At 53.6% G+C, this 16,017-nt stretch overlaps 6 protein-coding genes across 6 annotated transcripts; 4 read left to right on the top strand and 2 right to left on the bottom strand.

The window, feature by feature from the left end:
• Nucleotides 1–639: 639 nt before the first annotated feature.
• On the top strand, nucleotides 640–1,263 carry HER10_EVM0011657 (uncharacterized protein; the record flags this gene model as incomplete). Its single annotated transcript, XM_035481081.1, has 3 exons — nucleotides 640–822; nucleotides 894–908; nucleotides 970–1,263. The coding sequence occupies 3 exons, from the start codon at nucleotides 640–642 to the stop codon at nucleotides 1,261–1,263; spliced, it is 492 nt and encodes a 163-aa protein (XP_035333408.1).
• Nucleotides 916–3,573, bottom strand: HER10_EVM0001130 (uncharacterized protein). The gene is made up of 4 exons (XM_035482851.1): nucleotides 3,132–3,573; nucleotides 2,995–3,076; nucleotides 2,375–2,937; nucleotides 916–2,322 (listed from the first exon to the last, which is right to left on the bottom strand). The coding sequence occupies exons 1-4, from the start codon at nucleotides 3,269–3,271 to the stop codon at nucleotides 1,449–1,451; spliced, it is 1,659 nt and encodes a 552-aa protein (XP_035332118.1). The 5' UTR covers nucleotides 3,272–3,573; the 3' UTR covers nucleotides 916–1,448.
• Nucleotides 3,574–4,729: 1,156 nt separating this feature from the next.
• On the top strand, nucleotides 4,730–6,530 carry HER10_EVM0002142 (asparaginase; the record flags this gene model as incomplete). Its single annotated transcript, XM_035471867.1, has 2 exons — nucleotides 4,730–4,919; nucleotides 5,134–6,530. The coding sequence occupies 2 exons, from the start codon at nucleotides 4,730–4,732 to the stop codon at nucleotides 6,528–6,530; spliced, it is 1,587 nt and encodes a 528-aa protein (XP_035332241.1).
• A 782-nt stretch (nucleotides 6,531–7,312) lies between these two features.
• HER10_EVM0011694 (uncharacterized protein) lies at nucleotides 7,313–11,131 on the bottom strand. Its single transcript, XM_035481118.1, has 2 exons — nucleotides 9,516–11,131; nucleotides 7,313–9,462 (listed from the first exon to the last, which is right to left on the bottom strand). Exons 1-2 carry the CDS (start codon nucleotides 9,588–9,590, stop codon nucleotides 8,575–8,577), a joined length of 963 nt encoding a protein of 320 aa, XP_035333411.1. The 5' UTR covers nucleotides 9,591–11,131; the 3' UTR covers nucleotides 7,313–8,574.
• On the top strand, nucleotides 7,517–8,071 carry HER10_EVM0003676 (uncharacterized protein; the record flags this gene model as incomplete). The annotated part of the gene is made up of 1 exon (XM_035473342.1): nucleotides 7,517–8,071. One exon carries the CDS (start codon nucleotides 7,517–7,519, stop codon nucleotides 8,069–8,071), a length of 555 nt encoding a protein of 184 aa, XP_035332413.1.
• A 1,001-nt stretch (nucleotides 11,132–12,132) lies between the features above and the next one.
• On the top strand, nucleotides 12,133–15,661 carry HER10_EVM0003405 (rhomboid family protein). The gene is made up of 3 exons (XM_035473082.1): nucleotides 12,133–13,662; nucleotides 13,717–14,672; nucleotides 14,724–15,661. The coding sequence occupies exons 1-3, from the start codon at nucleotides 12,945–12,947 to the stop codon at nucleotides 14,772–14,774; spliced, it is 1,725 nt and encodes a 574-aa protein (XP_035332386.1). The 5' UTR covers nucleotides 12,133–12,944; the 3' UTR covers nucleotides 14,775–15,661.
• The last annotated feature ends 356 nt before the right edge of the window (nucleotides 15,662–16,017 follow it).

Below are 16,017 nucleotides of genomic sequence, written 5' to 3'. Positions count from 1 at the left end.
AGTCAGGTATTCCGTACTTCTCAGTTATCATGAGCCGAATCATCACAAAACGGGAACGATAAGGGTGCCTCGTCGGCACCTCCAGCTGGTCAGTGCGCGCAGGCTTAAATTGCAACCTTCTCCCCCTGGGCCTGATGAAGTCAAGCTCCGTACCTCTGAAAGCGGCCATCCGATTATCTTCCCTTGCCTGCTCGCCAATGCTGACCTGTAGGAGCTGGTGCTTCCTTCCCAATTCGAGCTGGAGCTCAACTCAACTTTTGTTGCAGGTACCTAACCAACACAACTCTCTGCCGTGCCTCCCACAGCTGGCCCACGCACCGTGCTACATCAACATCAACCCCCGAATTTCTGAACGGAAAGGCTGGCTGGAATGTAGCCGGCCTCACATCGCGGAGTAAACACCCGTGTCACGAACCCACCGCCCCTCGATTTTAAGCTTCATCTCTCCTCGGCCAACTCGTACCTCCACTCTTTCAACAACCTCACAGGCCATCGTAATCTTACCAACTTGCCATGCTGGGAGATCAAAAAGTGATACTCTTCTCTTCAGGTATAGCTTAAGGTACACTGAGCTACCCCTGTAACGCTACGTCAATCGGAGTACCACAATCACGAGGCCTTCTCCTCACACCTCACATCATGGCCCTGCTGTCATACGCCTCTGGCGTGTTCACCATCGCGACATGGCCTGCCAGAATAGCTTGGAAGCCTGTGGCATTCTTCATCAACGTGATCCTCATACTACTATCGCCCCTCTTACTCATGGCAACATTTGTTCTGGGATGGTGCCAATCTGTCATCGACTTCATAGCCAGTCTCCAGGTGAGCAGACCCTCCTTCTTCCTCCCTTGAAACGCATATTATTGACGGCATCGCTAACTTGCACCACACAGCCCCTTTATACCTTTGTGAGATCTCTGCCTTACCTACACAATTGTCAGACTGCTGATATACTAATCTTCCCCTTAGTTGGCCTGCGGTGCGTGCATCGGCATCTTGGCTGGCCTGACTATGGCTTGCACATCCGGCATCATCACCTCTGTCCTCGGCATGCATGATGAGAGGTCTAGTTCTTTCTCCACAACGCCAATGCCGGGAACACCATTGTCAGAGCGGCCCGGGACTGGTAAAACGGAAGACTCATCATCCTACGAGACTGATTGGCAGTTACTGAACAAGCCGCCCCCAAAGAGACGGAGGCGAACTCCCGGGCTTTGGTCGCAAACGATTCATGAGGAGGACGACGATGATTCAGAGATTTGACTTGGTAATTCGGCCTTTCTTAATATAAACCACTACTGCTGGGAAGGGAAGCATTCATTACCGGGGAATCACTTATATACCAGCCTTGCTTGGAATTATGCTCCCACCCCCAAACGCCTGTCCCAGTGCTTCGCCGAGCTGTCCTGCCATTCGATATTATACTGTCTTTTGTACAGGCCGCAATCTCATCTGCGGTACGCGTCCCGTTCCCGCATGGGGGAGCGGCTACGGCTCCGCGTCCGGCGATCCCAGTCTCGCTCGTGCCATCGCTCATCTCTACTATTGCGGCGTCGGTCGCGAGGAGGCCGGTCATCTCTATGTCGTGGAGGAACATCGTCTCTGTAGCTCGGGATATACGTGTCTACGTCAGGACCTCTTCCTCCTCGACTTCTCGGCCTCCTATCTCGGTCTCTGTCCCGGTAGTCATCGCGGGGCGGCATAGGGCCGCCGTTAGCATACTCGGGTGGGGGCGGTCGCGGAGGTAAGCCTCTGTTGTCGCGCTGCCAAGCTGGTCGGCGTTCATCCCCGCCGTTCCTGTGACCTCCGGGTACATTGACATTCCGCCCGTTTACGCCATTGCGGTTGCTGTAAGCATCGGTATTGTTGAAACCGGCATTCGCGCCGTGCGCCTCGGGGCCCATGCCCACCGTGCCTCCCTTGGGCGCTGGTGGGAGTTTTGCCTGACGATCGTGGAACTTTCGCCTGTCCAGTTCGTGACTGTCCTCGAAGGTGGGTAGGTCTCCAGGTTCGGCCGGCATGGGAGCCATCTTGAAGTATGGATGGTTGAGCGCATCGGCGGCGTTTATGCGACTTCTCCAGTCGAGTCTGAGAAGCTCCTTAAGCAAAGAGACTGCTCCGGTTCCGTACTCTCTAAATTTGTTGGTAATGCTACCAGGTCGAGGGCGTGGGGTCACTGCTTCAGCACCAGGAAGAGTGCTGAAAAGGGGCATATTTTCCGGCGTGGGCGACCCCATCAGATCCCAAATGATGTCGAGCTGGTGTGTATCGCTCTCACCAGCCAAAATCGGCTTTCCAACAAGCATTTCGCCAAAGACACAGCTGCCAAACTATTAGTACCGGGTGCCAAAGATGCGCCGATTGTGACACTTACCCAACACCCCAAACGTCAATAGCGGTTGTGTATCTTTTCAGGTGAAGCAGCAATTCCGGGGGTCTGTACCACCGAGTGACGACAAGGCCGGTGTATTCCCTTTTCCCCTCTCCTGCCCCGTGTCCAGGCTTGGGCGTTGGCCCTTCGTAGTGTCTTGCCAGACCGAAATCGGCAATCTGGAGGATGCCTTTGTTGTTGATGAGAAGATTGGCAGCCTTCATGTCTCGATGTAGGATATGTTGGTCGTGCAGATATCGCAATCCCTCGAGGAGCTGCAGCATGTAACATTTGATCTGCGGTTCGGTGAAATGAACGGAAGGGTTGTCGAGAAGACCCGACAAATCGTGATCCATGTACGGGGTTGCCATGTACATAATCGGGCGCTTGCGCTTGTCGCCTGTCACAATTCGGGTCAGGAATTGCTGCTGGCGAATTGGGTAGTTGAGCATGAGCGACTTACTGGCTCTCTGAGGGTGCTCCACAGCCATGTCTACCAGCTGCAGGACATTTTTGTGGGAGAGCAGTTTCAGAAGTTTGATTTCTCGCAATGCCGTGATGGGGAACTGTCGAACATCGGTAAGTAGATGCGCTGACTATCTGACAACGGGGGTCACACGTACGCCATCCTTTTCGTGGTGCATGATGATCTTTTTGACGGCGACATGAGCGTTGGTCTTGCGAGATCTCGCATGGTGAACTTCACTGCGCAGCACATCAGTAACACGACCAGAGAAGTGAGGTCTGGAAGACGACTAACCCGAAAGTACCCTCACCCAGCTTCCCGAGGAGTTCGTAGTCGGAGATTCGTGAACATCCCTGAAAACTGGCCCGAGGACGCTGGTGCTGCATCGCAAAAGCCCGAGGCGATAAGCCTCCGTTGGGCGCACTGGAATCCATGATGGATGCGAAGCGCGGCGAGATGCGCCTGTCGCGTGAAAGACTGGCTTGCTCGATCGGACGTTCTGGTGACAGATGGGATCAAGGGCGAACGACAACTAAGTAGGTCGCATTGCTAGCCGTGGCCAGGTTTCCGCGGGGATGATCGTGGCCGGCGTACACTGATGCTAGAGTCAAGTATTTTCCGTCGATAGCGAAGAGCTTCTGTAGTTGTTAGATTTCACCTGCCCAGATGGCTGAGGATGGGTTGGTGTTTGGGCGGTGTCTGTGGCAGAATCTCAATCAAGTTCCAGATTGGCGATGATGGAACTCAGGTCGCGGAAAATCCCTGGTCCTGCATTGTGGGTCCTGCCGAGCATGTCGGCCGTGTCCAACCTACCTTACCTAAGGTACCTAAGGTACTCCGTACTGCGGGTGGACTGCGAGAGAAAGGAACGTAGGTACCTGAGCATTTGGTCGAAAAAAAAGTGGCAGGTCCATTTCGGCCTAGTCCACGCACGTGCGTCATCGTCCGAAGGTAACGGGAAGTTCTGCAAGCAACTTGTCGCATTTTTTAGGCTGATTTCAATTCGCCATCAAGCAAATGCCAGATCTAATTCCATCCTGGGCCGAACTTGGCACAACAAGAAGTATCGACAACAACCGTAGAACTCTGACCAGCCTCTGCCTAAGCACGAATAGGCACTTTGCGCTCCCACACGAATTTCGCAGTGGTCAGCGACTCACACCCTCGTCGAGTCTAGCCAGCCATGCCTGGTTCCTTGAAATGGTCACGCCGCTGTCGTGGCCGTTCTGTTACTTAATTATTACCCCTCCAAAACTCTGCCCGCCATCCGCTATCGGCTTTTGTCCCATCAACTCTGCCCCGCGATACTTGGCTCTACTCGGGTTTTCGCCCAAGTTTTGCAATAACTTTTTTGGCTTATCGCGATAAGACATACCGTCAAGTGCGAGGGGCAATGTCTGATCTTTGCCCGCATTCCCTTGTCCCTCCTTATCTAAGGCTTCGGTCAAGCAGCCAAACCCAATGTCAGCCAGCTCTTGTTAGGTTCATCCAGGCTGTTGCCGTATACCGGACACCAAGGGCTCTTCTAACTGCCTTTAAATTGCTGATGTATGCCACAAATGACTTGATTGACTCGCCATCCGTCTCCACTCGCATGCTTTCATCATCCATCACTGCCCGCTCGTCACAGTCTCTCGCAGACTCCTCCGTCCGACAAAATTTACAAAATTTTGCACCACCCGTGCGTGACACTGGCCAACTGTTTTCGCCTCGCTCTCCATACAAAAGCTCTTGCCCCTCCATTACCCCGTGCCCCTCAATTTGCTATACCCATCTGTGGAGGCTTCGATACGTGATAAAGTCTGGACTTGGACGACACCCAACTTTCCCTCACTCATTGCTGTTCGCCACTTAACACAACTCGAACTCGGCATCACCGATACACCGACATAATGGCTTTCGAACCTACCGCCGAGAGACTCCTACCGGCGTCCAACTACCCGGAGTCTCGAGTCCTCATTATCATGACGGGCGGAACCATCTGCATGCAGCCTACCGCCGATGGACTCCAACCCATTGGAGGTTTCTTGAAGGATGCCATGGCCCCGCGGCCCTCATTCAACGACAAGTCCTCCCCTCCCGGTAGGTTTTTCTTGAAAGACAGCACGCCCCCAGGAAATACGAAAGTCAAGAAATGAGTACTTGTCTGCCTTCTTCGCATGTTGAAAATCCTGGCCCGTTCTCACGAAGACTTCTTGTAAATGTTGAGGACATGTTTTCCCGAGCCGCGGCTGGACTGGAGCACCAATTGCCAAAATAATTAGTATCTGTAACGAGTCTCACTGACAATGCGTAGTCCAGCTTGAGGCTGTCAAAGATGGGAAAAGAATCATGATCGACAGTCTGAGAACACCACCGAGTGCCTACTCCCGTCACATTCGCTACGGTGTGCTGGAATTCAACCCTCTGCTGGACTCTAGCTCCATCTCAGCGGAAGGCTGGACGGAAATTGCCCAGACCATCAGGGAAAACTACCGCCTTTTTGACGGATTCGTCGTCTTGCACGGAACCGACTCTCTTTCGTACACGGCCTCGGCTCTGTCGTTCATGCTTTCTGACCTGGGAAAGCCGGTCATCCTCACCGGTTCCCAGGCCTCCATTTTTGCTCTCCAGTCCGACGCCGTCGACAACCTCCTCGGTTCGCTCATCATCGCAGGAACCTTTGTCATCCCCGAAGTCGGTCTTTTCTTCCACCACAAGCTGTTCCGCGGCAACAGAACCAGCAAGGTCTCGTCTGCCGCTTTTGAAGCCTTTGCCAGCCCCAACTGCGAGCCACTGGCCAAGGTGAATGGACTTGGTATTGACGTGAACTGGCCCATCGTGTTGAGGCCCACTAGAATCGCCGAGCTCCAGGTCACGAAGCACCTCGACACAGCTCACGTTGCCTGTCTTCGAGTGTTCCCTGGCATCAGGCCAGAGATGCTCGACTCGGTCCTGCGTGTGCCCGATCTACGTGGCCTCATCCTCGAGACTTTTGGAATGGGTAACGCCCCCAGTGGTATCGACGGCAGCTTGACCAAGGTCATCAAGGCCGCCGTGGACCGCGGTGTCATCGTCGTCAACGTCAGTCAGTGCATGAGCGGCTTCGTCTCTCCCGTCTACGGCCCCGGAACTGAGCTTGGCCGCGCCGGCGTCATCTTCGGTCTCGATCTCACAGCAGAGGCCGCTCTCACCAAGCTGTCCTACCTTCTCGCCATCCCCAGCCTTTCCACCGCCCAGGTCAGCGCGAGAATGTCCCAGTCTCTGCGTGGCGAGATGACGGAAATGGCTCTTCCGGTATTTTCGCATCCATCTGGCTCACTCGACTCGGTCGTAGCGCGACTAACCGCGTCAGAATCGGCATTTACCGTCCTCGGTTACGCCATACGAAACGGCGATGTCCGGACGGTGAAGGAGATCCTGGACAACGACGCCCAGCACGAGCTCCTCAAGGCCGCCGACTACGCGGGCAACACGACTGTCCACCTGGCCGCCGTCGGGCCCAACATTGACATCCTGCGCGAAGTGCTGACGAGGGGCGCCAGCGTGCACTCGAGGAACCTGGCCAACAACACGCCGCTCTACCTCGCCGAGAAGATGGGCAAGGAGAAGTGCGTGCAGTTGCTCAAGGAGACGGGTGCGCACTTGTGGTCGGAAGAGGAGGCTATCTTGGATTCTGTTCACGCATCTGCATCTGGAGGAGTTCAAAAGTAGGAAAACTAGAAAAGTCTGGATTTTTGTTTTTGGTCGCATGTTTGAAGGCGTTTCTTAGGGCAGTGTTATTTAGAGGTCATAACTCAATGATAATGAAGCAAACCAGTGATGATCTAAAGAGGGGACAGGTGCCTACGACTTGGGAAACTTCCATTCTAATCAAGTCTATGACGTGTCTTCAGGCTTGGACAATGGCCATTGCTTCTCTTCTGTAAGCTGACACTGCTTCTACTGCACTGTGCAGTCCAATTGGATGTTTTTACCTTACAGCGAGCGAGCTGCTTAGATACCTGTGACTGGTTGTGCAACGTGGTAAAGAAACCGGGTTCCTCTGTGCTTAGATGGCAAGAAGCGTCGAGAAGCGCATTGAGAGTGATATTTTACCTCGCCATTTAACATAAAATCACTTCTCATTTGGTTGTCAACCTCGGAGATATTCCTCACATTTCTCGCAGTCATCTTCATGAGTCTAAAGGTCCTAGATTCAATCGGCCCCCGCTATCTTTGCCAAGAATCCGTCACTGAAACCTGCTTTGAACCATTTCGTCTCGCCAGATTACCTATTTACAATGACCACCGCTTGAAAACTATTACAATGGTTCAATTGCAAAGGTAGGAAAGAGTGCTCGTGTTAGCTAGGTGCAAGCATTCGACTCAGGTGGTTTGTGTCCCGGGCCCCCGGGCCGGCCCCACCTCGACTTTCGGCGCCGGGGCCTAGCGTGGTTCTAAAATTTTGGGAGATTTCTCTTTCGCACCTGCACCAGACAGCTTCATCAATCGTCATTGACTTGAACACCCAGCATCACCCACCCACCTTGCGACACCAGTCTCCGTCCCGAACTCGAGGATCATCTACAAACATAGCATCGACGCAATCGAACCCGCGTGGAGACTTGCTCACAGCCACCGACTCGAGCGACTTCCGATCCCCAAAACCGACAAACCTCCATCGCGGAAAAACATCACAACCACAAACACCACACACAATGTCTTCAGCCTCTACACAATCAACGGGCCAAGCCCCGACCCCGACCCCCAAAATCATCACCAACGCAGCCTGGGCAGGCGTTGTCCTCTGCCCTCTAATCATGCTCATGCCCCCCCGCCGAATCGACTGGCGCACCTTCATGCTCTGGACCGGCTTCTCCGCCTCAGGCAACCAGCTCATCTACGACTACAGCGGCCAGTCCCTCTTCCAGCGCATGCAGTCCCGTCTCGGCCGCATGTTCCCCACGACGCTGCCCGAGCAGGCGCAGCGCACCAAGCAGCTCCTGCGCGAGGAGCGGATGCGCCGTGAGGGCCTGACGGAGGAGCAGATGCGCGCCATCGAGTTCAAGAAGCGGAACCTTGCGCAGAGGCTGTGGTACGGCAGCGAGCCCGAGGACTGGGAGGCCAAGAGGGCCGCTGAGCACGCCAAGGCGCTTGCTGAGGGCAAGGGGTTGGGCGATTTGATTGCCGAGCAGGTTTCTGAGGTTTGGAGTGGCGCGAAGAAGGAGGAGGCAGAGGAGAGTCAGAAGAACGATAGTGAGAAGAAGCAATGATTGGGGGGAGTTTTGTCGACGAGAGGTGACGACCGGTGTAGGATACCAAGATCAAAAAAGTAATGGATTTGAAGGGAAAATCGTCCGACTCAAAGTCCAGGTATACACTGGCCAGTAGGGAGTCTAGCAAAAAGGCGTTGGAAGGTTTGCAGTTTGGAGCATCAATGGGTTGGTGACAATCTCCCCTGGCTGTACATTACTATTATCGAGCACCACCACACAAGTAAGGTCCGCGCTTTGCGATCTGTGACGTGTAAGGATATGCCGCCATCTTGCGAAGTATGGCCGGTATGCCGTTATTTGAGCTCGGCAGTCAATTTGTTATTGATATATCCTCCTCCCATTTGACCCGCTAGACGCCACTATGCATGCATATATGCTTTTGTCTTATTGTATACTCCTTTCCTCTTCCTTTTCATCACACATCCATTACTCCCTCACGACGCCTTTGCTCTCCAGAATCGGCGGGGCCCCATCGAGCCGCAGGTCGGCCAACTTCTCTCCTAGTTGCCTCCCTGCCGGTCTCGTAGGGCCTTTTTTTGCTTCTGCTTCTTTATCTGCTTCTGCTTCTCATCATTTTTGTTGTTTCGTCCTGAGTAAGGCTTACCCTTTGCTTTCCCCTTTGACGCAATCTTCTTGGCCTTCTTCTTGGCCGCCCGCGCCTCGGTCTTTTCGTCAAACTCGGCAATCCAGGTCTTGAGCAACGCGTCCACCTCATCCGTGCGCTCGTCCGACTCGGCGGGTATGCCAAGCTCCTTCTTAATCGCCTTCCGGTGGTTATCAATCTGCATCTGCCGCCGCCTTGCTGCGCGGTTGGGGCCACCGATCTGGCTGTCGCCGCCGAACGCCGAGCTGGGGGCAATGGATGTGGCGTAGCTGGCTACGGACGCGCTTATGTTGTCGGCGATCTTGCCCTTGGTGGGATTCACATCGATCACGAAGGGGAGCGGCTCGGCATCTGTTGCAGGAGTAGGCGTAGGCACTGTCGCTGGCTCTGTAGGCTCTGTAGGCTCTGCTGGCTCTGCTGGCTCTTCTGCCTGTGCGGGCTCTGCGGGCTCTGCGGGCTCTGCTGCTGTGGTGGTCTCGTCGGGGGTTCCTGTCGCCGTATTGTCCTCTGGTTTTTCTTCTTCCTTCTCAGCGACGACTGTGCTCTTTCTCGTCGCTTTCCGTCCCCTCGTCTTCTTTTCTTGTGCTTTGAGCGCAGGCGATGCGGGCTGGGACTCGGGATTCGGGGTGCTGGCCAAGGAAGAAATTTGGGAACCTCCAGGCGGCAACCCCTCACGGATTTGTTTTCTACGCGCAGCTCGTTCGGCGCGAGCCATGGCTGCTGCCTGTCTCTTGTCGGCAGGAGTTGGTGGGACATCTACATCCATGGCATCGGTCGAATTCTCCTAAGGTGGGGGTTAGAATCATGACAGCTGAAGACTCGAGGAGTCAGGCGAACCGTAGGTGCATTGAGCTTGGCGCCACCGTCCTCCATGTCGGAGTCGGAATCACCACCGCGGATTTTCTTGCTCATAGTTTCGAATAGCTGTGTTAACTGGATCTTCAGCGTGCAGTAGGCAAATCTCCGCGCAATTGAGGAACTCTGGAAACTCTGCGCAACGACCCTCTTGCTAATTAAAGCTCCCCCAAGCGAAGATAAAAAAAAAAAAGTTGACAAAACCAGGGGTCTTTTTTCCCTTCTGTTATCTTATCGACACGTGATAGCGTGTGGCGTCGCAACGGTCGTGGACCTGAGGCGCCATCATAGGTGCCCATAGATTGTTCCATTCAGTCGCGCCGCACGCAGGGCGAAAGGACCCCCGATCTCCGACAACGCACGGACAACGATGATTCCAGCTTGAGCCAGCATTCTGGATAGGGCTGGCTCGGGGGATTCCAAAATGACTGACAGGGTGCTGTCAAACCCAGCGTCACCTCTCTCGCAATCAGAAAGCACGAGAAAGAGTTAAAAGAGGATTCGAAAGTTGTGCGAGTACGTCATCTCATGGGCTTGGGTGCTTTCTCGTGTTTCTCTCCGATAGTGCGTGTGGCTTGCCTCCACGAGTAACCATTGCTTAGTGGGTGACGGCCGAGCCACCATTTGTCGTAAGTGCCCCAAACCTGCGCAGAGCGCGACCGTTGTTGGTGAGCTGACGACCTGGCACAGGTTTTTTGCCCAAACTGGTGCAAAGACTATGCAAGTGAATGTCAGCAACTGTTGGAAGCTCAGCTGACATGTATCAGTTCCGTGATCACAACAGCGGGTATTGCTGGAAGACCATCCTGGGTCTGTCTTCTCTGTTCTTGTACCAATTCCTGGTGAACGCCAAGTTTGGCTTGGAATGATATCAAGGTGCCACGATGTTGACCGGGAAGAGTCGAGCAAAAGGAGGCTGAGAAGCGACGAACCCACAGTGTCGGGCAGATTCTCCAGGAAGGCGCACTATCGCGGGTGTTGCGAAATCCACATTCCGGTCGGTATGTCCTTGGGGTCCATCTGTAAGGCACCTTGGAGAGCTTTATTGGGGACCCCCAGATATCCAGGATGGTTTCTTGTCATTTATTCCAAGGAGAGGCCGATTAGAAATCGAAGGTTTTCCTGCCCCGCCAGGCCGGTCCTTGTCGGATGGCGGCAAGGCAGTTGATGTTGAGGTTGATATTGATGGGATGGAAATAATGGAATGAACACCTCATGCTGGTGTTGCTCCCCCAACGTTGTGGAATCGCCGAGGGTTTGCAGGGTCATGACTCTTGAAGGCTTGGGGTTGTGGCCGTCCTGTGGAGCGAGTGTCGGAGCCAGGCTACCAGGATGCTGCCCGTAGTCTGCATGTACTGACTGCATGGATCGGCAGTCGTTGGCCATAGGGCACTTCATCGGAAGGATTGCAAGAAGCTGCTGCTATGGCTGGCTTTCAAGGTTTCGAATGCTGACAGTTGATCATCATGTCATCCTGCTTTCCCTAAGCGGATCAGTGAGTGAGGTGGATGGCCTGCTGTCTGAAGTTGATAGATGTATCCCCAGGTAGGCACGATAAGCTGCCTTGCAGCCCGCAGAATCGAAGCGAGAGGCTCATGGAAGAGCTCAAGAAGAAGAGAAGTGGCGGGTACATCGACCTCGGCTGAGATGTGGCTCTGTTCCGAGCCCAGCTTGAATTAGTGGAAAGATACATTCGACAGAGGCAAGAAAGGACGTTGGAAGAAGGCACAAAGGGTCCCGTCTGGTCGAGTTACCTCACAGCTCACCTGCCACGCCGGGGGTCGGCAGGCTGGGTTACGCAACTATCTGAAACTTGTGGGTCCCTGTTCCAAACATAGCACAACTCAGAGGTGCAGCCACGAGTCTTCGTACCGCGACATGTGCCGCTGCCGCGAAGGGCTGCCACTTGCAGATGCAGATACGCTGCTGAATGGCAGCCGCCCTGTCACTTTTGACATTTGTACTCCGGAGGCATCGTGCCTCGTAAGGCAAGGACGCTACCTATTGTTCCTTGCCCACCTTACCTCAGGCTCAAATGTCCGATCCGTAAGGTAGTGTACTTTAGGTGTACTTCGTACGAACGGGCACCGTAAGGTAATTAGGTATGACTGGCGACGGTCCCCTTTGGCGGGGAAAAGACTCTGGTCGGAGTGGAAGATGCAGAAAAAAAAGGCTGGCATTGCTGACACAGCCTCAAAGCCGGAACTACTGCAAGCCTACTGCACCCTGCTCAGACTCCCGTTTGGTGGTGTGCCATTGTGCATCCCCCCTCTTGACCTCTCACTGGGCCACCTCCCTCCCACACACTCCCGTCACCGTGATCCACTCATTCAAGAGAGGCCTCGAGTCTGAGAGGCGGGCAGTGTTTTGGGTCCTCTTCACTGCCAACCACATTGCCGTTCCTCCTCTGTATCTTACGTACCTATGGATCCAACCCGGTGTAGTTGTTGGTCCAGCGCCAGCCGCAAGGTACTCTGCCTCCCACTTGGCGGGCTTGGGCAGAAAACAGAAACAAGACCAGGAAGGCTTGCGTTTGAAAGCTGGGCTGTTTAAAAGAAATAACCTCCTCGCATCCCCCCCCTTCGTGTCGTGAGAACGTGTCCTGCTCCTATTACTAGATTTATCCCTCGACCGACGACATACGAGTTGACTGCGTACCTAAGGCGGCACTCCCTTCACTCGTTCTGCCCCCTATAACCCCTTAGGTGTCACACAGGAACTCCCCTTTCTGCGCTCCGACACTCTAGCACCCAAAACACCCAAACCATCTTTCTACTCACCCGGTCATCCGAAGTAGTGTAGCTCAGGTTGGGTGCACAGGCATTCTCCCAGTCCGCTAATTCATAATTCGCCTACCGCGCGCCTGGAGTTAAACCTGCAATTACTTTACGACATTCTTCTCACTTCTCTTTGGCGGCTTTGCCCTTCCTCAGCTTCAGCTTACTCCGGTTACCTTGGTCTCATTCAAAGAGGCTGGCTAAGCCGGGCTTAATTTGCTTGTTACCGACCCACCGCGCTCACGGACACCCTGCACTGTATCCATACCTCAACTCAATCACTCCATCCGTCTTCCAGGCTTAGCTCGGGCTCATCGATCCACGCCAAAACGCTGCATCGAACAAATATCCACGACCCCCCGACCGCGTTACGACACACACCTCATTTCAACCCTCCCGCTGTCACATTTCTCCGCGTCCCATCCCTTTCCGGTCGGTACCTGAGCCATTCTCCATCTCGCACTAGTCCGATTCGCCTTGCCTGCCTTCGCTGCCCGCCGAAGCCTAGTTCAGCCACTCCAAGCGAGATTTCGACTCTCAGAAAAGGACGACACCTCGCCCCAGATTCCCATTCCCCTGGTCTCACATAATTCCAATCCCTTCGTAATTGGCATCCGCCGACCCAGCACACATCATGGCCGCCAACGACTATTACCAGAACAAACCGTTACCCCCTCCAGGAGCTTCTCCCTCGCCTGCTCCCTATTACGGCGGTGCTGCCTACAACAACATTCCCTCAACCAGCTCAACACCCGCTCCTCCCTACAGCTCAATAACGCCTGCACCCGGCGCCAGCCAACCACCACCGCCGCGCGCCAACACTGTATCCCCTTTCGAAAGCGTCTTTGACGATCATGTCTATCCCGTAGACTCAACGCAGGACGGATTTCGCCACAACGGAAACACACAGAGCCCTCATCCTCAGACCACGAACAACATGCAACCCCAGCGCATGAACACGATGAACACAGTAAACACCGCCTACTCCGGCCATGGCCAGACGGCCTACAACAGCCACGATCCCCACCAGCAGAACCCTTATGCTCAGCCGGACACCGCCTACTACGGTCATTCCACTTCTCCAGACTCGAGCAGACAAAATGTGGCCGACGAGATTCCCTTGCAAAGCCGGCAGCCGACGCAGCCGCACAAGGATGTGGAGATGAACGAGAATGACCATGTCTACGACGCACCTGCGGGATCTCGTCGCTCAAAGAGTCGCCGTGACAAGAACAAGGTTGGATTTGGTCAGCTGGGCATGTTTGGCGCCGACAGAAAGGGTATTCCATGGGTCGTTTACATTTTCACCTTGGTTCAGGTTGCAGTCTTCATCGCTGAGATTGTGAAGAACGGTAAGCCAAATCAATAGGTCAAACTTGACAGCACTTGATACTAACGGAACGCAGCTCAACTCACCGGTTCTCCCATCATGACCAAGCCCTCATTCAACCCCATGATTGGACCTTCCACCTACGTTATGATCAACATGGGTGCTCGCTACGTAGCTTGCATGCACAACGTCAAGGGTATCCAAGATCTCGGCCAGCCCATCACCTGGCCTTGCCCGAACTCGACCTCGAGCGACGCCAGCAATCCCTCGAACCAGTGCGGCCTCGGCGATTTGTGTGGCTTCGGAGGTGTGCCGGAGCCTACCTACACCGACATCAACCAGTCACCGGAACCTAACCAGTGGTTCCGCTTCATCACACCCATTTTCCTGCACGCAGGTCTCATCCATATCGGCTTCAACCTGCTTCTGCAAATGACGATAGGAAAGGAGATGGAGATAGCCATCGGCTCGATTCGCTTCTTCTTGGTCTATGTGAGCGCAGGCATATTCGGCAACGTCATGGGAGCAAACTACGCCGGTGTTATGGCTGCATCCACAGGTGCTTCAGGTGCCCTTTTCGGCGTCATCGCTCTCACCCTGCTCGATCTCCTGTACTCCTGGAAGGACCGCCGCAGCCCTGTGAAAGACCTGATGTTCATCATGTTGGATGTAGTCATCTCTTTCGTACTGGGTCTACTGCCAGGACTCGACAACTTTGCCCATATCGGTGGCTTCCTGATGGGTCTTGCGCTCGGCATCTGCGTCTTGCATTCGCCCAATTCATTGAGACGGCGACTTGGCGCGGAGGATCCATCATACGCATCCATGCATCTCACTCCCAACCAGGGTGGCCCACCGCCGTTCTTGAAGAATCCCATCGGTTTCTTCAAGGGCAGGAAGCCACTCTGGTGGGCATGGTGGTTGGTCAGAGCCGGCTTCTTGCTGACTGTCATCATTGTCTTTATCGTCCTGCTCAATAACTTCTACATCTACCACAACACTTGCAGTTGGTGCAAGTACCTCAGTTGTATTGTAAGTTATCTGATAACCCATGCTCATGATCATCTGCTAACCTGAACTTAGCCTGTAAACAACTGGTGCGAGCTTGACAACTTCAAAATCACTTCATCATGAAGAGTTGACATCATAGGAGGAACGACCCAATTAATGCTACGAAAGTTTGCATTGCACTGGTTTATGGACTTTGGCAAGGGTGATTCATGATTTGCATTGCTCAGCGACGGCGTCCCGGTTCACGATGGGTATTTTTTATGAAAAAAGAAGGAAAGGATCCTCTCCCATACGTCCAACAGAGACAAATCGTCTTCATAGGTAGAGCCACACACATAGCGCTGCGGGGGTCTGCCAGGGTTCTTTCTATTCGCTGCCGCTGACCGACCAACCGTCTCGGCATCACGCAGTCGCATCGTCCTGGACGTTGTGTTGACGCCCCTGGTTTACCCCGCACATATCATTCGATGGGCTGCACGAGGTTTACGTATTTAAAACTCGGCCCAGTCCTAATATGAAAACATAAATGAACGCTCTTTCCCCATGGTTTTCTGTGTCAAGTTGGTTGCCCGTGTGCCGTTGAGGAAGTAAATTGCCATGGGCGCGCCCACAGACGCATTACCAAGATACCCCGTTACGTCGCCTTACGTCAAATGCTGTCCTACCACGCCAAAGCAGAGGTTTCGGAAGTTGATTGAGAGTAAGTTTGCGTCTCTTCATTCCTACCATGAGTTTCTTGGCAATCTCTTGATGAATCCTATTTGCATGGCTTAGCTGAGCGGTCGTGACAAACCGCCGTTGATGCCTCTTAGAATGGATATCTGAAGACAACTGCAAGCGATATCGTCTCTCTTTCTCCTGTCTCTTCACGGCGAAATAAGAGCGGCTATTTGCCTTGCGAGACTATGTGCCACCATGTTGCTCTATTTGAATCACTTGTACTGTCGAGTTCATTATAGCTAACAGGGACCATGTGTAGAATGCAATGACAGCTGAGCAGTCATTTCTGGAAGCATGTTGTCTTGTATAGAAGCTTCCAACATCTTGTAGTTGTAGACATTTTGATATCCACATATACCTTAACCTCATCTAATAGATATCAAGAGTTGGTTTTGCGACGAGTCATCCATCGCTATTGTCCCTCGTGAGAACCTTTCGACAACATTCTGGTCACCTAAGTTTTACCTTAACAAACATCGTTCCATCGCTCAGGTGGAGAAGGGGAAAATGAGGGCGAAGAAATACGAAGGACAATTGTGTAGTGATGACACATCCTGGGAAGGCAGCCAATAAGCAAACGAAACAGAATGTGAGCTCGTTTCTCAACTCTGGTCGGTTGCCTCAGCATTGATATTGGAGGGCGTAC

This window comes from Colletotrichum scovillei (assembly GCF_011075155.1).
Source record: "Colletotrichum scovillei strain TJNH1 chromosome Unknown Contig00006, whole genome shotgun sequence".
In the NCBI taxonomy this organism is placed as follows: Eukaryota; Fungi; Ascomycota; class Sordariomycetes; order Glomerellales; family Glomerellaceae; genus Colletotrichum; species Colletotrichum scovillei.
This window is presented reverse-complemented; position numbering and strand designations above follow the sequence as displayed.

Excerpts from the sequence above, each read along its gene's own strand:
- HER10_EVM0003405 (XM_035473082.1), top strand. The coding sequence starts at position 12,945 with ATGGCCGCCAACGACTATTACCAGAACAAACCGTTACCCCCTCCAGGA. Across the intron at positions 13,663-13,716 it reads CGCTGAGATTGTGAAGAACG|CTCAACTCACCGGTTCTCCC; the intron begins GTAAGCCAAATC and ends AACGGAACGCAG. Across the intron at positions 14,673-14,723 it reads GCAAGTACCTCAGTTGTATT|CCTGTAAACAACTGGTGCGA; the intron begins GTAAGTTATCTG and ends ACCTGAACTTAG.
- HER10_EVM0011694 (XM_035481118.1), bottom strand. The coding sequence starts at position 9,590 with ATGAGCAAGAAAATCCGCGGTGGTGATTCCGACTCCGACATGGAGGAC. Across the intron at positions 9,463-9,515 it reads CCAAGCTCAATGCACCTACG|GAGAATTCGACCGATGCCAT; the intron begins GTTCGCCTGACT and ends CCCCCACCTTAG.
- HER10_EVM0001130 (XM_035482851.1), bottom strand. The coding sequence starts at position 3,271 with ATGGATTCCAGTGCGCCCAACGGAGGCTTATCGCCTCGGGCTTTTGCG. Across the intron at positions 3,077-3,131 it reads CTGGGTGAGGGTACTTTCGG|TGAAGTTCACCATGCGAGAT; the intron begins GTTAGTCGTCTT and ends TGTGCTGCGCAG. Across the intron at positions 2,323-2,374 it reads ATTGACGTTTGGGGTGTTGG|CTGTGTCTTTGGCGAAATGC; the intron begins GTAAGTGTCACA and ends ATAGTTTGGCAG.